This window comes from Parasteatoda tepidariorum, chromosome 7, assembly GCF_982258835.1.
Source record: "Parasteatoda tepidariorum strain Cologne lab strain chromosome 7, Ptep-v5.0, whole genome shotgun sequence".
Taxonomy (NCBI): Eukaryota; Metazoa; Arthropoda; class Arachnida; order Araneae; family Theridiidae; genus Parasteatoda; species Parasteatoda tepidariorum.
In genome coordinates this window covers 32,155,948-32,181,506 of record NC_141761.1, presented here as the reverse complement: position 1 = coordinate 32,181,506, position 25,559 = coordinate 32,155,948, and the positions used below count along the sequence as shown (strand labels likewise).

The 25,559-nt window shown below is 30.8% G+C and overlaps 1 protein-coding gene across 2 annotated transcripts in view; it reads right to left on the bottom strand.

Moving 5' to 3' along the window:
* Positions 1–5,399: 5,399 nt before the first annotated feature.
* The window catches only part of LOC107452217 (putative aminopeptidase PLBD2), a 41,290-nt gene continuing 21,130 nt past the window's right edge, over positions 5,400–25,559 (bottom strand). For both annotated transcript variants that reach the window (XM_043039344.3, XM_043039345.3), the window contains exons 7-12: positions 19,528–19,685; positions 14,668–14,760; positions 13,224–13,295; positions 9,164–9,316; positions 6,651–6,810; positions 5,400–5,641 (exon numbers count right to left, since the gene is read on the bottom strand). In XM_043039344.3, the coding sequence (XP_042895278.2) occupies positions 5,471–5,641; positions 6,651–6,810; positions 9,164–9,316; positions 13,224–13,295; positions 14,668–14,760; positions 19,528–19,685 (807 nt within the window). In that variant the 3' untranslated portion in view covers positions 5,400–5,470. The remainder of the gene's footprint in view (positions 5,642–6,650; positions 6,811–9,163; positions 9,317–13,223; positions 13,296–14,667; positions 14,761–19,527; positions 19,686–25,559) is intronic.

Here is a 25,559-nt window from a genome sequence, read left to right as displayed (position 1 = left end):
GAATTGAGAAAGTTCTTGGTAAATGTTAAAAGTTGATAATTCTTTTTATGTAAGTTAAAAGCTAACTTTCGTTTTCTGTTTAAACTGCCGAGTTGTCATGGCAACGTTTTTATTAGTCTTTTCGTAGAGCAAGAAATAATCGTCTGAAAATTATTATGTAAATAAAAGGTTGTTCTTTTTTTACTAGAAGTTTTATTATTTAGTCAGATTTATTATTTAGATTAGAAGTAGAGAACGACAGGATATTTTACTTCCTGCTAGAGTCTCGTAACATTTTGGTGACCTGAGGACGTGATTTTAAGAAGTAATCTGAACTTGCATATGAAGTATTTTCAATAATACAATGGAGAAAATTCAAAAACAACGGAAGATTGTTTGAAGCTCCTTCACTCGGCAGTTTTAACAGAAAACGAAAGTTAGCTTTTAGCTTACATAAAAAGAATTATCAACTTTTAACAGTAAACGCTGTTGATGAACGGAGAGATTCCAATATATGTAAATGAATCATAGCACAAAATTTAATTTTTAAACATATTTTAAAATAGGTACAGTGTAAAAATATTTGGCGTATAGTCGCCACCATTTTTGGTGCTGAAGTAAACTAAATATATTTTTAAGTACAGAACTGTAGTTACCGTGCAAACAATTATAAGAAATTGGCGAAATAACAATTGTTTGAAAGAATCAGTGCGAATATCTGACTATAGATTGACTTGTTTTTGCAATTTATTCGAATTGCTTTGCATAAACTGATTCTAATGCTCATAAAAATATGTGTTGCGAGTAAAGAAGTAAATAAAAAATGAATAAATGAATAAAACTATATTAGTGAAAAAAAAAATGGGACTTCATGCACTGTAAATAATTTTAGTTTACCTGAACTCGAAAAATGGTGACAACTATGAACCAAAATTTTTAATTGGGTATAATATGAAAAAAGCAACAACTACTTCCACTTACTAGGAATAACATTTACCTTTTAGTTTAATTAATAAACTGAGTTTTAAATATGCTTACTAAATTCATAAACTTCGGTAAAACAACAAAATAAATTATTTCCAAAGGAACTAGATTAATACAATTCCAACCTGGCGAGTAGCGACTTATAACAAGACACTTCGTTTGATGCTTTTACTTGTTGCTAGAAATCAGGTTCGCAGAAAATGCTGTTTACTAGTTAAATTTAGTAGGAATAACACGATCTGTGACGTAGGCTATAGTATACCCAATTGTATACGTAATAAAAAGTTTTTGAGTCTGAGAGTTTAAAAAATATCTAAGCGTCTAATTTTTTTTCGAGTTTCAGTGGTTAAAAAACTAAGAAAAATTCTGAAGGAGGGGAAGAAAATCTCAAGTGAATGAAATATTGTTCATTGGCATCTATTTTTATTTTATTTCAGTTATTTTTTTTTCAAATATTGAGTATTTAAAATTGCTATTAAATATTGAACCTTTTAAATGTAACGTTATACGAGGGATCACAAATTATTATTAATGCGAGAAAAGGAAAACATCTCAAAATCTGACAAATTAACAGTAAAGGAAAATCAATGCATCAAAACAGGTTAATGAGAGGCTGAAATTATGAGGTATTTCTAATTATCTGCCCCGCTCTGTTTCTTCCCGCAATCAAACTAGTCCCGTTGTTTATTACGTCCTCTTTCTTGTACTGCAATTTTTGAGATATAGTAGTCTGAAATAAAATTTCTTTTTTTTCGAAATTGTTTCTTAATAAGGAATTTAAGTTTCGCAATGCAAATTTGTAATTTTTACGTACAAAATATCCCTTGTGACGTCATTAAATCGAAATTTTAACTCATAACTTGGTATTTTGGCTACCATTTTCAGACAAAGTTGCAGCGGAACTGTAAAATCAATGGCACTTTTTTTTAAGGTATGATTCTTCTAGAAAATGCTAATGTCTCATAGGGATACGTAGGTTTTGCTGTACAAAAGTTTGAGTCGCGATGACTCAGGGGATAGAGCGTTCGCCTTCCAATGAGGCAAACGGGTTCGAATCCCAGTCGATGCGAGTTCCGCATCCGGCTTACACCGACCACAGTGCTGACGTGAAATATCCTCAGTGGTAGACGGATCATGGGTTAGAGTCTCCTTGCAGTCAGGCTAACAGTGGGAGGTTCTCGTGGTCTTCCTATCCATGTAACTCCCAATACTCGATCCAGGATACGAATGTCTTCTGAATTGGGTTCAAAATGACAAGACTACGGAGTTGAACATTAGTAGTCGTAAACCCATAAAATTGGGTCGGCTGTTCAACGACTGTTATAAAATATAAAAAAAATACAAAAGTTTGAATAAATTTCTTAGAGAATCTTTTTAGCGTCAAAAGTGAGTATTTAAAACATTAAATTTTCAACTGTAGTATTCAATCACAGTTATAGCTCAAATCCTAAATGAATGGCACCTTTTTGGAAGATTCTTGAATGTATAAGCATCTAATAAGGTAGATTTTAAGAACAGAGAGACGGTGTCCTTACTACCTCTTATAATATCCAAATTGAGTCACAGTTTTGCGTCAACTCCTAAATCAGAAACCTCATTTAATCTTGTATTTGAGTAATTTTTTTAAACAACAGCTAATTTTTTCTTTCATTTTAACTAAAATTAAAAAGAAAAGCATTTCAGAATAATACTATTTACAAAACATTACGCTCTGAAAGAATGAGAAACTAGTTTTAGAAATACTAATGCATATAAAATGCAAATATTTCAGAATGAACAAGAAAAAAAAAGCTATTTGCTATACGTAATATGTAGAAGAAAACGCCATGCTTAACGATACAATTATTTAGAAAAGATTAGCTAAGAACATTAGTTTTTCGCTTCAATATTGAGAGCAACCTAGCTGCGAGGGAGAAATCTTACATAACCTTTTAACCTAATAATTTTATGTTATATAATTTAGAGAAAAGGAAATTAGATATGTTCGGGTACTAGAAAGATCAGTTACATTTTCATCAGTTCACTGATCTTTGTAATTAAGTATTGATCAGTACTACTAATTCATGAAACTAATTCAATACATTGAATCTCTTGGATAAAATGTGAGTACAGTATTTTCCCAATTTTTGTTTTATAAGAAGTGTTAGGCAAAACTTTGTCTTTTTAAACATATTTCTTTAAGTACGTTACTTTTACTAAATTATAAAACTTTTTAAAAAGATTCTCATAACACTCAGTGAATATATAACATTCCATTTATTACCTAACTAGCAGAATACCATGCGTGGTAAAAAAAATGACAAAAATCCTTGAATCGCTATTAATTCTGCGCAATTGTGCACAAACTAAAAAGTATATAAAAACACAATTCCAAAATTTGTTTTTAATATTTGCTATCCTGTCAAACAACTTTACTTTATTAGATTGAAGAGAAAAAAAACATGTTTCAAGAAGTTTAGCTTATTAAACAGACTAAAAATAAGAATAATTACTGTACCCAGGGCTCGAAAAACCACCCGTCCGCGGCGGTCAAAAATTCCCCGCGGACAACGAATTTCTCGAATCCGACGTCCGCGCGGACGACCATTTTCCCGTTAATGTTCGTGATACATTTTCAATTTTTGTTATCTTACAAGAGTCTAGCACTTCACTTCTAAAATGACCCTCTAATCTAGAAACACGGCAACATACTGCGTATGGTGGAATTGATGTTTTCGCTGTCTGGGAGTACTGGAGCGCTTGAAAGGGGCTTTTAAGCAATGAACTTAGAAAAAAACACATTACGTACTGGTTTTAAACAAGTAGCGTTGTAAACGCAATTATGAACATCTACCTAAATGGAAAACCCCTTTCAGATTTCTGCGCGGAAACCTCTGTAAATCATTGGCTTGATTGTGGAACTGGCAAACGTCATATTTGATCCATTTGAAAAACGCAGTACCCTCGGATAAATTAACATTCCAGATAACTTGACCTTTGTCATTTAAATTATTTCATAACAGAAAGAAATTATTTCATAAAAAAAATACTAGGTTACTATCAGTAACCTAGTATTTCTTTTATTACTGTATAATGTAATCCTAGTAACTACTAATTCATTGTGCAATTTATATAAATGTTTGTAATAAATGAGAGGAAATTATATTTTTATTTATTTAGAAGCGACGGGTTAGTTTCAAAGGAGGACGGGTATATTGTTGGACAAGCCGTCCTCGGGAACGGGTAAAATTTCTGAGTTTTTTCGAGCCCTGACTGTACCTATAGGTACCAAAGATAAAGAAACTATTAAATAACGTTCAATAAACTCCACGTGAAACTCGTTTTTGATCAAACAGAGCTGTAAGCTAGCAAGCATCACTACTGTCATCTTTTTAAATATTAAAGGAAAAAAAGCCGCTGCTGTTTATAAATTGAAACAATGCTTGATGATAATCGGTGCGAAAAATTAGTTTTCCATGCTGTGCTCCAACAGATGAAGAAAATTATTATTAATTTATTATTATTTTTTTACAGGATTGGTGTTAAAACTGTCCCTTGCACCCTAAGTCTAAGTTTCAGAATCATGCATCATGAATCAAAAATTAATTTTCAAATAAGATATGTGTAGGCAGTTTTAATATAGCCCAAATTAAGCATTCATAATCATTTCAAACATTATAATTTACTTTCTAGACCGACGAGAGTACAATGTAATGAAAAATATGTTTAAAAAAATTTTTTTTAAATTTAACTTTCAAATTTTTCCGAAATATATATAGACATATAGACAGTTACATTTTTATCAGAGTAATTAGTCTGAAATTATAGTACAATTTTTCAGTTTGTTGAATTAGTTAATACTGTTGACAAACTTATAGTTTATATCTTATCATTTAATATTTTGCAATGATTGAATGACTTTCGAAACTTAGTTCCAAAAAGTTCCACGATGTAATTAGCTAAACTTTTTGTTGTTGTCTTCTTTGATGTTTCTTCTTTCGAAAAAACCAACCCCATTTTGCCCGTATTGCAAAAGTGGACTAAATATACCGAAAAACAAAAATTATGTTTTTTTTTCATGTTTTCGCACTATTTCATAATTAATTCGCGTTATTTTGTAACATTACTTCGGAAATATAATTTGCTATTCATTTTTAATATAAAATTACGGAAATTATTATATTTTCATTGCTATATTTAATTATTTAAACGTACTATATTATTTTTTTTATTTTTGCTCGCCATATTTCAGCCGCCATTTTGTTTTTTGGGGTATTTCTAGTGTATTTCAAAATTTCAACTATGAATTCAATTTACCTGCACATAAAACCCCTAAATAAAAATCCCCAAATTTTGAAACAAATTTTATCGAAATACTAATTTTGGCCACGAAACCTTGGATGCTGGCCCACTGTGTCATGGCACAAACGGTTCAGGAGTTACAAGAAAGAAAAACATTCGCACAAAACTCCTTTTTTATTATTATTATCATAGAAATAAAAAAAAATTGATTGGAACAAGAAATAAATCATGTCCATTTATGTATGATGGGTTTAAACTTCCATAAATCAGGATGCCCCTCATGTTTGACGGTTTTCCCGAAATCACTTTTACTCCATTGGAAGGGAGGGAGGGGATCATAAGTTGGTCCTCCAATGGCTACAAACTGTAACTTCTGAAACAGCTGATACGTCGTGAGCTAAATAAAGAAAGAAATTAAGCAACATCGTAATCAATGAAATGATAACTGATTAGGAATAAAGAATTGATGAAAATTGTGTGATAATAACTCTACATTAGTTTTACATAAATATTTTATCCAGCCCTCTAATGCAGAGAATAAAAAAAAAGAATGAAAACAAAATATAAGGCTATATTATTTTCCCAAAAAATACAATTCTTTATTAGGCTTCAGAGAGAAAAGCTTTAAAATTAATAGAATTTCCCCTTTTTTTTAAAAAAAAAGAAAAGGGGGTGCAGGGTCTTTAAATCTTGAAATTAAAATACGTTACTGCACAAAAAAAGGAGAAAAAATAAGTCTACTGAAATCAGTTTTTCCTAAACATAAAAAAAATCAGAAAAACATAAAAAAAATCCAACTGAAAATTTTATAATTGCAAAAATAATTAATAATTCCAATACTTTTTTTAAAGGTCTTACATGTTTTCGGACGTAAGAATATGTGGCTGCAAAAATAAATAAATAAAAAATAAATACAATCCGGAATATGTGAAATGGAATATGTGAAATCCGGAATATGTGATATTTTGGGAATATGTGAAAATGATAAACGTGCTACGAATTTATTATTATTATTATTTTTTTTTTTTTTTTTTTTTTGAAATAGTGGTGGCAAACGAAAGTAAACTTTTTTTTCTTCAAATAAAAAAATATACAGGGTTATTCATAATTCCCTCTGGGGTTTCGAAGCGTTATAGTAAAAAAACAAAGACAAATATGGCAATAAAGAACATATGAAATTATATCGAAAGTATTCAAGTTTTAATTTAAGCAGTTGCCGGTAGATGGCAGTAGCATGTACCACTGAAGACAGTTATAGTAAAGAAAAATGTCGTTTACAGGCGGAGGGAATTATGAATAACCCTGTATTATAAATCATAACAGTCAAATAAGAAAGAAAATTTGCTCCATTTTCGTGTTAGCAACATAAACTCTTAGGATATTATATCAAATAAATGTCTCCTTACCTTCATATCGGTACCCCCTTCCTGACTATGGCCTAAGCTTTCGAAGGGGTAAGTTCCATTAGCTGGATTAAGATCATTGCGTGCAGATATGGCACAGTCTGCACTGTACGGAGGATTACAATCACATCTTGAGAGAGGATCATTGGTATAATCATTATACCTTGCAGAAACAAATAAAAAAAAATTAATTGGCTGTATTACTGTAAAATAAGAATGCAATCAGTGAAAGTTAATAACTCAGTTACGCATAGAATCAATTATTTTTAAGCTAAAGTAAGTAGCGTAAACGGATTTTATGTTTCTGCCCAAAAGAAAATCAATCTAATGCGATTGCCGAAACGGAAACTTAATAATGTAACGTTAGTTACCAGATAGCAACTTAGATATAGCTCTATTATTTAGCTAAATTTTCTTTCTGGTTAAGAATTCGTAAGCGAGGTTTTGGATATTCAACTTTACCCCCGGCTTCGTTTTGCTGTTCAAAAACTATTAGACTTACAAACTTGGAATTATGAAAGTGTTACGAAAAAAAGAAAAGGCACTAAGATAGAATTTAAAAATATTAATATTTGATAATTAGTTCGAGATTTATAAACTGTTAAACTTGTTGAAAAAAATACATTGCGAATCGTTCCATAAACAGCAGAAGTGCAACTAAAGTGTTGAAATTTGGCGCGATTAAAAGGCAATATGTGTTTCTGATATTTTTTTTTAAATTATAACTTGTTTAAAATTTATTGCAATTTTAAATGCTTTCTTTTTCGAATTGTTTGCTACTTTTAATTTGCGTTTCATTTTGTTTTGCTGTGCAAAAACTATAAGACTTGAAAAACTTAGAAACTTAAGACTTAAAAACTTGAAATTACGATGGGATGTATAAAAATATGCAGGAAGCATAACGGAATAAAGGTGTTACGAAAAAAAGAAAAGGCACTAGGATAGAATTTAAAAATATTAATATTTGATAATTAGTTCGAGACTTATAAACTGTTAAACTTGTAGGGAAAAAAATACATTGAGAATTGTTCCATAAACAGCAGAACTGCAACTAAAGTGTTGAAATTTGGCGCGATTAAAAGGCAATATGTGTTTCTGATATTTTTTTTTTAAATTATAACTTGTTTAAAATTTATTGCAATTTTAAATGCTTTCTTTTTCGAATTGTTTGCTACTTTTAATTTGCGTTTCATTTTGTTTTGCTGTGCAAAAACTATAAGACTTGAAAAACTTAGAAACTTAAGACTTAAAAACTTGAAATTACGATGGGATGTATAAAAATATGCAGGAAGCATAACGGAATAAAGGTGTTACGAAAAAAAAGAAAAGGCACTAGGATAGAATTTAAAAATATTAATATTTGATAATTAGTTCGAGACTTATAAACTGTTAAACTTGTAGGGAAAAAAATACATTGAGAATTGTTCCATAAACAGCAGAACTGCAACTAAAGTGTTGAAATTTGGCGCGATTAAAAGGCAATATGTGTTTCTGATATTTTTTTTTTAAATTATAACTTGTTTAAAAGTTATTGCAATTTTAAATGCTTTCTTTTTCGAATTTTTTGTTACTTTTATTTTGCGTTTCATTTTGTTTTGCTGTGCAAAAGCTATAAGACTTGAAAAACTTAGAAACTTAAGACTTAAAAACTTGAAATTACGATGGGATGTATAAAAATGTGCAAGAAGTATAACGAAATAAAAAAAAAATTCCGCACGATAATTAGTTAGAGAATTATAAACTCTTAAACTTTTTTGTAAAAAATACCATCTCAACCGATCTACTGTTCACAGAAATATAACTACGAAATTGAAATTTGACATGCAGAAAAAGCCATTTATATTTTGGAACTTAGCACGAGGTTTTTTGAAATTCCATCAATTTGTTCGTAAGTTATTGTAATTTTTGAATTTCTAGTGAATTTTTTTTCATTTTTTTTATCTTTATTTTATTTATTTAATTTTTTTAGCTTTAAATATTGGCAATTTATCCATTCTTATAGATAAATTAATTTTTCTCTTTCCAGTTTTTTATATAGTTTTATTGCCAAATATAGATCTCTTCTCACCATTTCACAGTTGCGATGAGCTGCGATTCTCTCATGCAAAAAACCACAGCTATATGCAAACCTTCCAATGAAAAAACTAAAGGAAAAAACTTGAATTTTTGAACTTAATCTGCTATTTGAAGACATTAGAAAATAATAATATTTCTCAAATTTTTTATACGCATACATTAATAAATTTTTATAAACGTTTTGAAAGATGTTTACCAAATACAATCATCTGAAACTTTAATAAACATTTGCAGATCATTTTCTGGAAACTTTATGAATAGTAATTGTAGATAAAGAACTAAATTTGCAGGAAAGTCTTTTTGTAGTGCTTTTCTTGAAAACAAAATTAACGATTTAAGTTCCATAACATAATTAAAATCTGATAAACTTGAAAGAACGAAAATGTCTTAACAAATTTAGGAAGGAAATATAGCCGATGATAAAAAAAATGTTATCTTACCTCATTAATTTCATCATGCTGTCAATGTCTGTCACATTGCTTTGATCTCTTTTAAATATCAAAGCTCGAGGTGATTTGTCGTGAGTGAAAAAATCTCCATATTTTTTAACATTTTCTGGAGCTCCGCTCATATTGAATATATCTTCATAATATCTGTAAAATTATTTGATGAAAAACGTATTATTGATTTATAAAATTACTTAGACTGTAATGTTTACTTTTAAAGGAAATTACAGTTTTACTGATTCTGAATTAAACCAATAATTCCGAATTTCATAATCAAATTTATAATTAGCTTTTAAAATTACTTATACTACAATACTTTTAAATAAAATTAAAATTTTCCTGAATTAGATTAATAATTTAGATTTTTATGATCAAATTTATAACCATGCTTATAATTAATTTTTAAAATTTCTTTTACTACAATACGTTTAAATTAAATCAAAAAATTTCTAAATTTGCATGAATAGTATGCTTAGAATGTGAAAAAAATTGCCATCTTTAAAAGAGATAAAAATATGTTCAAAAAAATGACAACTTGAAACATAAAAATTTGATTATTACTTGAAAATTTAAAGTTCCTCTAATTTGTCCTCTAGTTAAATGTTACAATTTTCATGGGGATCCAGATTGTTTTAATATTTAACTTTTAAGATTATATACATTTCACAGTACTTAGTCTTAAACCTGATAGTAAAAGAATACAAAATATTTAATTCTAAATTGACAAAACTATTTTTGAAAGAAACGCGCTTAAAAGCAGCAGAATTTTCAGAAGAAAGAATAAATATAGCAATAAAGAAAACGAAGGAAATAAAAATAAAAATATGACCACCGAAGCTGACGTCTTCAGGGGGTACCGGCCTCGGAAGCCATAAAACAAAACCCTTCTTATTGAGAGAGAGGCTAAATTAAATGCCAAACCTAATTTTGCTTCCCAGAAGAAATTAGTTATTCTTGAAGTTTCTAGATCAATCTACGTGTGCGCTTAAAAGCCATACATTTTAAAGCAATTTTGTTTTGTTAAAAAAATTTTTTTAGAAAAATAGTAGTAAAAGACTAGAACGTGATATTTTTTTCAAGTAGCTAATACAATTACGAAAAAAGCACTTTCTAAAAACTACAGCAAGATATATTTTCTAACATAAAATTCAAACCTACAATAAGAATCGGTCGAAGCAACACGATTCTCATCAGAACGAAGCGTGACATCGATCAAAAGTGGCAAAATAGATAATAGAAACAAGAGCAGTGTTTCCAGCAAATAGTAATTAATAATGAGATGGGAAAAACGCCTCAGTCGAGAATGACATGTCTACCTCATGTTTGCACAATCGAAACAAGTTAACATTTAGACTTTTTTCTGTAGAGTTTAAAGTTACTGAGAAAGAAGAGTTTAGATACTAAGTTGATACTACTTAAAGTTTAAGTTGATGATACGTAGAGTTTAAATACTTATACCACAAGACTAAGTTGATACTACGTAGAGTTTAAGTTAGTGATACGTAGAGTTTAAATACTTATACTACAAGACTAAGTTGATACTACGTAGAGTTTAAGTTCGTGATACGTAGAGTTTAAATACTTATACTAAAAGACTAAGTTGATACTACGTAGAGTTTAAGTTAGTGATACGTAGAGTTTAAATACTTATACTACAAGACTAAGTTGATACTACGTAGAGTTTAAGTTCGTGATACGTAGAGTTTAAATACTTATGCTAAAAGACTAAGTTGATACTACGTAGAGTTTAAGTTGGTGATACGTAGAGTTTAAATACTTATACTAAAAGACTAAGTTGATACTACGTAGAGTTTAAGTTGGTGATACGTAGAGTTTAAATACTTATACTAAAAGACTAAGTTGATACTACGTAGAGTTTAAGTTGGTGATACGTAGAGTTTAAATACTTATACTAAAAGACTAAGTTGATACTACGTAGAGTTTAAGTTAGTGATACGTAGAGTTTAAATACTTATACTACAAGACTAAGTTGATACTACGTAGAGTTTAAGTTAGTGATACGTAGAGTTTAAATACTTATACTAAAAGACTAAGTTGATACTACGTAGAGTTTAAGTTGGTGATACGTAGAGTTTAAATACTTATACTAAAAGACTAAGTTGATACTACGTAGAGTTTAAGTTGGTGATACGTAGAGTTTAAATACTTATACTAAAAGACTAAGTTGATACTACGTAGAGTTTAAGTTGGTGATACGTAGAGTTTAAATACTTATACTAAAAGACTAAGTTGATACTACGTAGAGTTTAAGTTGGTGATACGTAGAGTTTAAATACTTATACTGAAAGACTAAGTTGATACTACGTAGAGTTTAAGTTGGTGATACGTAGAGTTTAAATACTTATACTAAAAGACTAAGTTGATAAAACGTAGAGTTTAAATAAACTGCTGTTTGTAGAAAATGCAACACCATGAAGGAATCATCAGAATCAAATGAAATTCGCAGCAAATGTCAATTATAGGATATTATGCAAATTAATAAAGTTTCAGAGCCATCGCGCGTGCGTGGCGCGCGCAGCGCCCTCTGAATTGATGCTGAAAGCGTATAAATAAAGTGCTGTAGCGGGACGTTGAAAATAGTCTATGATTATTTGTTAGTGGCAAACGTTTAGTGAGACCTGAGTATGCCTCCACGACGGAAGAATAAGAAATTCAAGCAACTTACGGAGTTTGAACGAGGGAGGATAATCGGCCTTCGAGAAGGAGGATTTTCCTATCGCGCAATAGCAGCTCGTATGCAGCGGAACAGTTCCACAGTGATGCGAGTTTGGAAGCAGTGGACCGACGAGCACCGAACAACTCGAAAAACAGGCACTGGATGACAGAAGGTGACGTCAGAGCGCGATGATCGACACCTGCTCCGCATGGCGGTGAATGATCGCACAGCTTCCTCCAGGCAGCTGGCAGCACATTGGTCTACTGCTACAGGTGTACAATTGTCGGCTTCGTCAATTCGTCGTCGTCTGCTGCGCCGTGGATTGCGTGCAAGGGTGCCATTATACAGGATTCCCCTCACGGCGGATCATCGACGGCTGCGTCGGCAGTGGGCTCTTGAGCACAGAGACTGGCGAGCTGATTGGCACCAAGTTGTCTTTTCAGATGAATCACGCTTCAATTTGTGGACCCATGATGGCCGTGTTCGTGTTAGACGTTATGCCGGTCAACGCTGCCTTCCTGAGTGTATTATTGAACGACATAGTGGTCGAACACCCGGAGTTATGGTCTGGGGTGCGATTTCGTATCATGGACGATCCAATTTGATACGAATTGAGGGTAATCTCAATAGCAACAGATACGTCCGTGAAGTGCTACAGCCCGAAGTCGTTCCTTTCCTTCAAGGCATCCCTGGAGCTATCTTTCAGCAGAATAATGCACGCCCACATGTTGCGCGGACTGTTAGAGACTTCTGTTCAGCACAACGCATGCAACTTCTTCCTTGGCCTGCTTATTCGCCGGATATGTCGCCTATTGAGCACGTGTAAGATATGGTTGGTCGGCTTCTCACTCGTGATCCGCGTCCTGCAGTTTCCAAAGACGAACTTTGGTTGCGCATACAAGCGATATGGAATTCTCTTCCTCAAGCAGATATTCAACATCTGTTTGACTCCATGCCACGTCGTATAGCAGCACTTATTGCAGCGCGTGGTGGCTGCACCAAATACTGATTTCGGACGCTCAATTTGTTTCTTTTGTTTTGAAAATTTCATCATTTATTTGTATCAGTACAAGTCGTTTCTGCATTAAATTTCATTTGATTCTGATGATTCTTTCATGGTGTTGCATTTTCTACAAACAGCAGTTTACTTTTTTTCCCAATGCCCACCCGATTTACACTAGTCATTCAGGTATCAATAGAGCATATTTGTTGGCCATTCTCTCAGGGGCACCATGTTATGTGGGCCAACGCTGCTCCCACAGTAAGGACAGAAAATGAAAGAACATCCATGCCTTGTCCGGGATTCAAACCCAGTGAGGTCAATTCCCTGACCACTCCAGCCGACATAATAACCCAAATAGATAATTGTCTACTTACGCCACATTATAAGATGACCAGAAACCCTGCTTCCTCAGAACATCTGTTTTTTCTTCACTGTGAATATAGTTTCTGAAACAAAGAAATATTCAATAGTGTTGAAACAGCTACACTAATTTAAAAACATGTTTCTTAAATGATTAAATCAATAATCTAAGAGCAATTAAGATAAAAAGGAAACATTCACAGAGGAATATTTTTGTTTAATTTTCAAAGTTGAGCTGTAATTTGAAAAATTGAGCAACAGTATGGTATTCTGGTTCATTGAAATTTTCACTCATTACTTTGAAATTCGTTTTTTTTTTTATTTATTTATCATGGATATAACGTTAACGAAGTTAGGATTTTTCTTCATGCAAAAATTTCTTTTTAAGAAATTTGTGCTTGTCAATATAGTGAATAATTTTCAGTTTTTCTTTAATTTTATTACATTTTAGGAATTTTTAAGATTTTATCTCATTTTCATTGAAGGCTGGGCTTTTGTCTGGTGATCATCAGCGTTAGAAATAAAACTCTAGAAGACTAAAACACTTCTTCTGGAACTTTTTATCTAGAAAAACTTCAGGCAGAAAATTTTCTCGTTGCATTAGTTTATGAGAAATCTTGTTGTCTACCAAATAAATAAATAAATAAAAAAAAATTGAAAAATCTCTTTCTTTTTTTATGTCCAGTTTTGGCCATCTTTAGCAGGAGCCTTATATACTAATTATTAAAATCGAACAAAATAACGAAGTGAAGGAAAGTCACTTTTGAGAAGATAAAGCATTTTCGATCTAATTTTTAATATTTGAAAAATTACTTCAGCGCTTCATTGTTGAGAGTCGCGAAACTGTACAAAAAAATAAGAATTATCATTCACCTGATTAAAGTGGAAAAATCTAGCCAAATCAGTGAAATATTCAAACCAATTGTTCATTTTAAAATCCTTACAATTAATTTCAGCAAGATACTGCATATAGTTTGAAATAAAAGTTTGACCTAGACTTAAAACACTTAAACTGGGGCATTTTTAAAAAAAATTTATTTTGCTGGCGAAAGTGTTTCAAAAGACACCTTTAAGGCTTTGGACAAACATTAACTGGTGAAGATAAAAATTATTTTTAAAAAATGGATTCAATACCTATGTAACCATTTAAAACTAATGTACTTCGTTTAATACGAGTTAAAACGGATTAACTTACTAGTAGATGTATCAACAAAAAAAAGATTAACTTTTAAAAAACTGCTTCCAGCTTACCAAGAAGCACTCGCCTTAGTCATCAAAGCTAATAAAGAAAGTCTCACCACGATTTCTATTGACATGAATCAATTCATCATCTGGCTAAGAGTTTCTTAGATCACAGGGGGAAAAATGCCAAATGAAATAGATGATGTATCGAGAAAACTTATAATTCTTAGAAGAAAGAGAATTTATTTCGAACATAGTAGGTTGAACTATTCTTACGGTAGTTGTTCCAACACATAGAGCAATCCATCTTGCAGAGGTTGATTTGGCTGAAATTTATTATAGTTTAGGACCATCCACTGATTATTGTACCTAGATAAAAAGAACATATCACAGTTTAGCATGAAATAAAATGTGCATATGTGTTTGGGGCTGATCAAATATTACGTAAGCACGTTTGAAGTATCTGTCTACCCCTTCCCCCTTTGTCAACAAAAATAAGAAAATCACAAAAACCTTCTCGACCTTTCGTAAGAAAATCACAACATCCTCCCCCACGTTTTATACTTTGAATTTTTACTATTGTAATCTAATTTCAGGATGAAATTTTTCAAATAAAAAGTGGAAGTTTGCATAAAACAAATTTACGTTTCAATTCGTTTTATGAAATATTCACTAGAATATTCTTTATGAATATTTTGTGTTTTCCTTTAGTGGTCAAACCTCTTGACTCCTGAAACTTCAAAAAAAAATTTCAGAGATTGAAACTTTGCATAAAACAAATTCACGTTTTAATTCATGTTATAAATTATTCACTAGAATATTCTTTATGAATATTTTGTGTTTTCCTTTAGTGGTCAAACTTCTTGACTCATTTTGAAACTTTGCATAAAACAAATGCACGTTTTAATTCATTTTATAAAATATTCACTAGAATATTCTTCATGAATATTTTGTGTTTTCCTTTAGTGATCAAACTTCTTGACTCCTGAAACTTCAAAAAAAAAATTCAAAAATTGAAACTTTCCATAAAACAAATATTCGTTTTAATTCATTTTATAAAATATTCACTAGAATATTCTTTACGAATATTTTGTGTTTTCCTTTAGTGGTCAAACTTCTTGACTCCTGAAACTTCGAAAAAAAATTTCAAACTATTTCTCGCATTAAAATTCCAAATTAAAAATTTTCCTCGTCTAATTTTTTGCTGCATTTTTTTTTTCATTTTAAGAATATTTCGTAACTTTGAGGAATTTTTCATAACTTTTTGTAAAGGTGATTTTCTTTAACAAAGGGGATTCTGTTGTTTTACATAGGGAATGCTAATACTCCTCTTCCCTCCCTTGTTAGCAAAAATAAGCAAATCCCCTGCCTCTGATAGGTGCTTAATGAATATTTAAACGGCCTTATATTATAAAAAAAACTCCTTTTCGAAATTTAAAATTTTAAGTCGACTATGGTCATATATTTCACCAAAAATTTCTATAGTCAAATTGAAAAAATATTTAAATTTTCCGGAATCAGATTCAATTTTTTACTTTATTTTATTTATTTATTTAACAAAAACATGCATTGTAACTTTTCTAAAGCACAAACATGAGCGAATTTTAGATTTTTAAGTTAAATGAGCAATGAATAAAGTATGGACGTAACCTTCGAATTGTAACTTTAATAAATTGTAACCTTAAGTTCTTTTGAACTTTTAAGTGAAAACCATAAGTTTACTAAGAATATAGAGAATAGCCATAATTAAAGTAACTGTGCTTAAATCCCGATAACAGGAGAACTGCTGAACCAAATTCCGTCAAATTAAAAGTAGATAAGTTCTATTTCGACAATAAAATGTAATTTTTGAAGGAAAAAAAAATAATTCGAATTCTCGCCTTTAGGACTTTAAGTGACTCTTTAAGAGCACTTTAGGGGTAAAATGGACATAGCAAATATTAACATTTTATTGCAGAAAATTTTCTATTTATATGCATTTTAATATTGACATTGTATTAACATTCGCAATAGCATTTTACGCTTACTTTTTATAAAACACTTCAGAAGCGTATTGTATGCAGAGTTTTAAATTAGATTATTTATAGTTTGTTTAACATAAATTAAGTGCTTGTATGCTATTCTCTTGTAAGCAATTAAATTTAGTGCAAGTAATTAGTGATGCAGATAATGTCTACTTTAAGCAAAAATAGCCATAAAGCGCGATTTTAATCCCTTGCAGTGAAAAACTGAACTGTTTTTTCTAACAAAAATTAAATTCTTATAGTCTAAATAGTATCTACGTTAAATTGGGTATCTATGGTAGTTTGGTTCAGCAGTTTTCTAATTATCAGGTATTAGACACTTTTACTTAAATAGTGTGTAACTCAGTGCAAACATAACCAAAACAAACAAAAAAATGGGTTCAAAATATACGTTTTTATTAATGAAAATCAATATTTTTCTGTCGATTTAGACAGACCTAAAGCTTACATTTTATTATAATTCCTTTTACTGTTGCTTCAACGTTTCTGAACTTGAAAACTTATATCTTGTTTATATTTAGGCTTAATTATAAAATTTATGTTTTTGTTCCCAAAGAAATTAAAATTGATACCGAGTTCAGAACATAAAAAATAAAAGCATAAGAAAACATGAAAAACATAAAAGAACATTAAAAAAGGAACTTAAAATGATTTTAATAACTATGTAACTTTCGTAACAAAATTTTAACGACTTGAAATTTTGAATTTCGAAAAAAAAAAAATTTTTTTATTATATACCCTAATATTTATGCATATGTGATGTGCATATTTATACTAAATAATTAACTAAAGATTATAAACATTCATAATTTTTTAAAACAATGACATTAAATGAACTGTGTTACATATTATTGAGCTTTGCACTAAATAATCGTTTGCAATAGTAAAAACTTTTTTGAAATAGACGATAGACTAATAAAAACGGGGGGGAAAGGTTTTTATTATTTTAATCTGTAACTCCTTTATTTTTAGTTACTTGTTTTCGTGCTAATTCATGATTTTTCGCTACAAATTTCGAAAAAATTTTCGAAACTTAAAAATTGATCCTTAGTCTAGTGATACATATATATTCCTACCAAAATTCTATCAAAAATTGTTGGAAACTTTAAATTTTTAACATTTTTATAACTGAATTTATATAGAAATAATGGTCAGAAAGTCCTATAATTTTTTGTATATTAAGATATTGTGATTAATTACATATTTAAGCAGAAAACTGTCCTAAATAAGTTTAGAAAACTAGTTAAAACTACAAAGCAAGTAAAAAAAATCCTTTTTTGTACTGCGTTTAATTTTTAAAAAAAAATCAATCTGCAATGTCTATATTAAGTGCAATATTTGCACTCGAGTTCGTAAGCGTAGCGTGTGATACAAACTTGACTTTTTAAAATTTTTGCCGTGTTTGCCTAATTAAAATGTAAATATTATTCAAGAAAATGTAAAGACTATTTTAGACGAGGTGTGCAAAGAATGAATACTGCTTAATGTTTTTAAAAATGCATGGAATTTTTTTTTTTCGATATGCGTATGCTTGATTAATTTCTTCTAAAAACTTTCATAATTTCCTAGTTAATTATATTTCCTCAATTTCTAACATTTTTTAATTCTTTAGATATATTTTCTGAGACAGATTTAAATCTTTAATACTTTAACCAGCCATCAAATACTTAAAATGCTTCCCATAAACTTCGTAGTCTGTTACAGATATATATACATATAAAAATTGAGATAAATATTTATGCATAGATTTGAATGTTTTTATCTACTTCTTTCAGAAGTATCGATTTTATTACTTTTTATGCTATAAAAGATTTTGTAAACGTCGTTGAACAGCCGACCCAATTCTTTGGGTTTAAGACTGCTAATGTTCAACTCCGTAGTCTAGTAATTTTGAACCCAATCTAGAAGACAAGGGAATTCCTATGTCAGGTAGTGGGAGAAATTTACCTTCGTGGTGAACTTTTTGATGGAACTAACCCGCATTTGCTTTACATGTAGAGGAAAACCACGAAAGCCTCCCCTGGTTACCCTGACAGCAAGGGGACTCTAACCCATGATCCGGATATTTTACGTCAGCACTGCGGTCGGTGCAAGCCGGATGCGCAATTCGTATCGACCAGCCATCCCTGGGATTCGAACTCTGATCACCTCAAGCCAAAAGTGAATGATGTAAAAATGTACACTGAGCGACCTTCATATCATGACTGATTGACAGTATTTTAAAAAAATGGTTTAGTGCGTCACAGTATTGCCGCTAGGGGGCTAGTGTAATACTATGTTGCTTTAAGATATTTATTTCATGAGCATTTGGCTTTGGATATGCCATCACACCTGAAACTCGTTGATGACATTCAGTACATTCAGAAATGCTAATGATTTTTCCCTTGGCATGGATAATTCTCAACAGAATAATCCGTTCTACCATAAAGCTGGTATTATGAAGGATTGGTTTAAGTATAACTTAATTAAGATTTCACTTTGTTGTGTTGCTCTCCACAATCTCCAGACTTCAATTTCTTTGAGCATTTATGAGATGAAGTTGAAACAGCAATCTGTCACTTAGATCCACAATCATTCAGTCTTACACTGTTGAAAGTGCTATGAAGGTGCCACAAACGACCTATCAACATCTCGTAGAGCTCAACATCTCGTAGAGCTGTATCAAAGTACAGCGTGGTCAAACGAGATATCGAGGGAGTGGTCGTGCGGACACTTAGTGCATGCATACCTAATTTTGGCACTCACTGCATTTTTCTGTTCCGTCACTTCTAAAATTTTCATTTCAAAAATAAAAAAATAATTTAATTTGATAAAGTTCACAGAAAATTCAAGCAAAACGTACATTAGAATATTTTTTTAATCAAAGTTTCAAGATTTTAGCACATTTTAATGAAAAATTAAACTCGAGCAGCTTACAATCAATTAGTTAAACGGAGGAAAAAAAGATTTAAATCATACTTTACGAAAGTTTTATTGTCAAGCAACATCATGTTTGTCGAAACATGGTTTCATTGGTCCAACATTGATTTCTCTAAAGTCGAATCTTATAAGTAAACATTTCAAGCAGAGCAATAACTTTTGAAAATACATTATAAGAATAAGATATACTTACGTCCCACTATTCATGATACTGAAAATATCGGTCCACTGCTGTCCATTCTTTGCTAGTCTGTTAGCAATAATAGTGCGTTGGAATTCTAATATTGTACTAGGTCTTATATATTGCCATAAGGTTGTATTCGTATTCTCAAGTGATGTCTCCATTACTGCCTGAAACATATAATCATCGGTACAGAGTGTTTCCTAATTACTGCCCTTAAAATTAAGATTTAGAATCCTATCAAAAATGAGGCAAAGGAAAGAATGGAAAGCAACATCTCACATCACGAACCAAAAAGTAATTGAAATCTGTCGAATTACTTCCGAGGATGACGAGGAGAAAACATCAAAACCAATTTTGGTTCTTTGATAACTTTAGAAGTGTTTCTTACAATCAGGATTGCAATTATTTTCTTTTTCCTCCGAAAATGAGCGAGGTTTTTATTGTATCAGTCCTTCCCCTATAATGATTCGTTAAATTTCGATAGTAATGATTTTTAGTTTTTATCTTACTTTGCCACTCCTAATATATATGGATGGTGTTTTCGACACTAGGGAGCGCTGCAAGCTGTATGCCACTTATACTTCCGGGTACTGTGTATTTTAAAGCCATTTTGACAAACAACGTGATCATTGTGTTAAGATTCTTGCAAACGTGGTGTTTGAATACTTATTACTAAACTTAATCGTGCTCTTCGAACAATATGCTAACACTAACCTAAGATGGTACACAGCTTGCAACAAGAGCAAACAGTAATAAACAAATGGAAAGGGGCCAAATCAAGACTGCCAAAAAAGCTAGTTATTCTAAATTTAGCAACCATGTCACCTTTTTCAACAATATATCTCTAAATAACTAAGACAAATTTTCACTTCAAACTCACCAGAATTACAAAATAACATTAATATCTTATGAAATACGGCAGATTTGAGCTCAGAAATTATCCAATTTATTTCTTCTATTGAAAACTAAATTATCCGTTTGAAAATATCGCCTCGCAGAATAACATGTAGTAAGCAGCTGTAAACTTTCTAACCGGAACTAAGGCAGGCATACAGATTGTTATTGTTTACATTTCTACTGAAAACACCATCCATACGTGTCAGACGAGATTCAAATATGCTTGTTAAGAGGGGTCGTTATGAAACACCCTGTATACTAGAAGAGTATGCTTAATAGCTGCGTACATAATTCATCAAAAAATGTGTTTTCTTACAGCTTGTTCATTACTAGTTTGAGAAAATAAAGACAGCAAAAATATTAATTTTAACGAAATACTTTAAATAATAGGCTTCCAACCTTTTTTGGATCACAGCCCAATTTGCAATTCCAAAAATTCTGAACGAAAACATATTGAAATAAACAATTATAAATAATTAATAAAATTACGTATGATTTTAAGTTTCCTAACACACCTATTGTAAAATAGCTCAATACCCCTACGGGTTGGAAAAAAAGAAGCAATTAATCAATAAACCATTACTGAGCAGCACTACGAAGTCATGCACTTAACTGAAAAACATATACTAACACAATCAATAAAACTATGAGAATTCGATTTTTTTTAAAACTAAATTATTAATATTTTTGCTCTTCCCAGTGGCTTTATGTTATTAAATTAAGCAAAACAAGTTTTTAGTAATTTGACTCATCAAAATAAAGATTAAATGTATTAATTATCATTTGCCATGATATTATTGCTCTAGGCCAGGGGTCGCCAAACTTTTTTGATCATCGACCCCTATATAATTCTTCGAAATCTCCATCGACCCCCGCAAAAGTAATTTTCTGTTAATTAAAATAAAACAATATTAGATACTGTGTTTGTACATTTATTTTATGATTTTAAACATTTATTAAAGTAATAGTACATTGCGTAACAATAGTTTTATGAAAAATATATTAATATTGAAATTTAAATACCTTATTATTAAATAATAAGTAATTATGCATAAGTAGATATAATAAGTAAAGTAACTAAAGATTTACTGCTTCTTGATCAATGAGATGGGTGTGCCTGGTGTTTTTTTGCAAGGTTCGCTATATTGGGTTCAAAATTGGTCAATTTCAATTTTCGTCAAAATTGGTCAATTTTGTAATTTTTGTAAAAAAATACAAAGTGTGCTATAGTTTTGTCGCGGGCTGTACTAATCCATATTATTAATGCTTACCTTTTTTTATGCATTGATAATTAAAATTGATATCTAAACCAAACGAATGGTTTTATCGAAACAATAACTAATTATCCAAAACTGTAAAAGTTTTAATAATGACACTGCAAATATTCAACACAGTTTGCAAAGATAGCTGAAACTGCGTATGATATTTGCATTTGTAACGTCAATGCTCGTCGCACGTGACATTTGGACAAGCGCACATATGCATATGACTTATAAACTGCGCTGAGTTCGTGCCACTGCGCGGTGGTACGTAAATACTTGTTTCACCCCAATAAACATACGTTTATTAATTTATGTTTTATAAAGAAACTGATATTGAGTCAATTATAAAAAAAAATCACGAATTTCACATACTTAATTAGGTATGTGTGATTTGCGTATTGAGAACTGTTTTTTTTTTCGACCCACAATCGACCCTTCCGACTCGGATCGACCCCCATTCGCCCCTCTGTCTCAGATCGACCCCCGCTTTTGTTAAATAGACCCCTGGGGGTCTATATAGACCACTTTGGCGACCTCTGCTCTAGGCCAACTCATGATGAACAGAATTTTCACGTGCTTGTGCTTCTAGTACAGTTCTTCCAGTTCTTGACACATCAAGAACTAGGTGACTTTCTAGAATTCATGTGCATCTGCTGGGCAAATTGAGCAAACGTTGGCAGAGACTACTTCTATTTTTGAACAAAGGTTCTGCCAAGCAATCATGACCAGTCTGTAGTCTAAAATTTGCTTCTTTTCGTGGTCTACAGTTATTCAATTACGAACATTTCCTGTATGATTTCTCTGTATTTACTTTTTGATATTTCAGACATATCGCTGCCACTCAATTAAAATATCCTAGCGAGGTGCAAAATGAGTAACAGTTTTCGGCTATGGCAGTTCGTTACATAGTGTTTTTAACCTTTTAATAGCGTAACTATTGTCATAAAAACATAATCCATGTTGAAATAGAAACGTAAATTATTTTTCTTTACCAAACAAAAAGGTTATTAATTCATACTCAATACTAATTTTATCTGCAGCTTTTTTATGAATCTCTAACAATACTCATAGTTTCAGCCCCACAATCTCGCTCCCGTGAAAATGACGGGATGAGGTTTCGCCCTCTATTTCTCGCACCCGTCATATTTCCGTGCTGGAGTGTTCAGTAATAACGCGCCAATAAGAATGAAACTAAATAATTTCTTTTGCCCGGAAATCATTTTATTTCTCATTTTACACAGCAGATGGCTGTACCAGGATATTTTTAAGGTAATTGTAAATAGTTAGTTTATTTTAAACTAGATGTCAGCACAAGATGCTTGGATGTCAGAAAAAAATAGGCACTTTTATGAATGTTTTCTTGAAAATTAACCGATTGTTAAGGGGTTAAAGGTCTTATAAGAAAAGCCCCCTAAAAGTCTGCTTATATACAGAGGGAGAGGGGGATAGCACCCACATTGAAAAAATACGCTATAAATGACGTTATCGCTGGCAGCTATTATTCAATTTAACTACTTCGCAACTTTGCCGGTTAACTCTAAAGTAACAACAGTTAATGATTGAAAAGACCATTTTAATCGATATTGAGTTAAATGATGATGAATTATTTAATTGCTAAGTTTTAAGGTGCGGTACATAACATTTAATTTTCGGAAGACCTCGAAAAATTTAGACGTCGCTTAAGAACAAGTAAAATAATTATATAAAAATTTTATTATAAATACTTTGCAAAATAATGCACGTAATTGTTTAGTTTACAAAATAACTTAGACAAATATAATAAAAAAAATTAATGCTTAGTAAAATATAACAAATAAACTTTCAAATAAACATGAAAATATTGTCGCCTTATAACATAGTTAGGGGAGAGTCGGGTAGTCCCGCCCACTTAAGGAATATTGCTTATATTTCTGTATAATATTGAGTAATAATCAATATTCTTGTATGTTTCTATTGTTTTATCATCTAATTAAATAATGCAAAAAGAATAAACCAAAAAAAGAATAGTTTAACTTAAAAAAATAGAAATTTAAAAAAAAACATGTTTTTCAGCTCTTTTCAAATTGTGTCGGGTAGCCTCGCCCAGTTTTAAAAAATTGTGTTTTTTGACTGTTTTTTCAGGTGTAAATGAAAATGACCAATGTATTGACAATAGATAAACCTCGTTTATCATTTTTATCACAAAATTATTTTATTTATTACATATTTATATACTTTTAGTGAATTCTATCATTTAATAACAATTATTTAATAGCAACAATATTTGTTGTTAAAAATGCATATAACATTCTAATTTGAAGCAATAAAATAATAATCTTTGCAACCGTACATTTATCGACGAAATAAAATTGGGCGGTGATACCCGACATTCATGTGAGCGGGGCTACCCGAAATCCAATTTTTTTGTAAATTTGTAATTACTCGAACAATTTTTCACATATAAACTTCTTTCTTTGTGCAAATTAAACTTAAGACTACATACTTTAATGCTGTATGTATAGAAAAAATTATTTTTTTAGTATTAAAATGAAGTTTAATCGAAATATTCAACCAATTTTTTTTAATTTCATGACTACTGTATTCAACATATTTTCAAAACTATTGTTTACCATGTTAACAGCTGCATAAATACTTGAAACTTTGAAAATAATCTTTTTTTAATAAGACAATTAATGTCCGATAGCCCATTGACTTGAAAAAATATTCTATACATATGAAATTGACAGTGGGCGGGGCTACCCGACTCTCCCCTATACATTTTCAAAATGATCGCTTTTAGACTTAATGCACTTTTACTACAGGCGGTAACTCACCTCTAATCATATTTTATCTCTTTTCTCGGAACTAGGACTTTTTGTAGCGATATCAAGGTCTTATAAAGTTTGGAACAAGCTCTAGCATAAAAGATGGACCAAACGAAAAATTCCATAGGACTTAAGTCAGGTGAATAATTCCAGGATTATAATAAAGTCGGAAAAATCTATCTTGAAATGTTCCTGAATGCCTTTAGCTCTTTCAGAATTCTGTTGAATGGTCCGTCTTTAGTTCCATAAAGCATAACATGAGTTTACGATTAGATACAGTAAAAATATTTGATTTTGAATTCTGTTCATAAAAAAAAACAAACATGAACGGTAAAAAAAGTTTAGTACACGAAATAAAATTGCAACTTTTTTTTTTCATTTTACTTCATCAAAGAGAGGGATTGGTTTCAAAAGACATGAAACACCGCATAAAAAAATAATATTTAAATTAATAAAAATAAGTTAACATGAAAATGCAGTAATAGAAATTCTGCTGAAATTTTTATTATTTTTTTTAACGGAAAATAAGGTGTTTCGTTAATGCTCAAACCTACTCCTTAAACTTTTCTAACTGTTTTATGAGAATATATAGTGTAAATATTAAAAAAAATTAGATTTAATTTATAATAATAGTTGAAATAGAAATAATAATAGTTAAAATTTTACAGCAATTTTGAAATTGTACATTTTTGCAGTTGTTCGCCTTTTTACAAATGTCAAAAATGCAACGGATAATTACAAATACAACGGAATCTATTATTATAAGTCAAAAACATGACATAAACCGCATAAAAAACTGATATCTCCTACCGGAGGAATAGCATTATTTAAATCTTTACGGATAAATTCCATAATGTTAAGCTACAGAACCGACCGGGCCGTCAGGGAGCTGACCTCAAGTCAGAAAGGTCCCGGGTTCGAACACCGGGTGAGGAAGAATGTTTTTTTCTTTTCTTCTCTGTACTATATGTCCTTCTTACTGTGGAAGCAATGCTGGATCACCTAATATGGTGCCCCTGAGAAAGGGGTCAACAAATCTGCCCTTCCGGTATCCGAAGGACGAAAGTCAATATCTAGG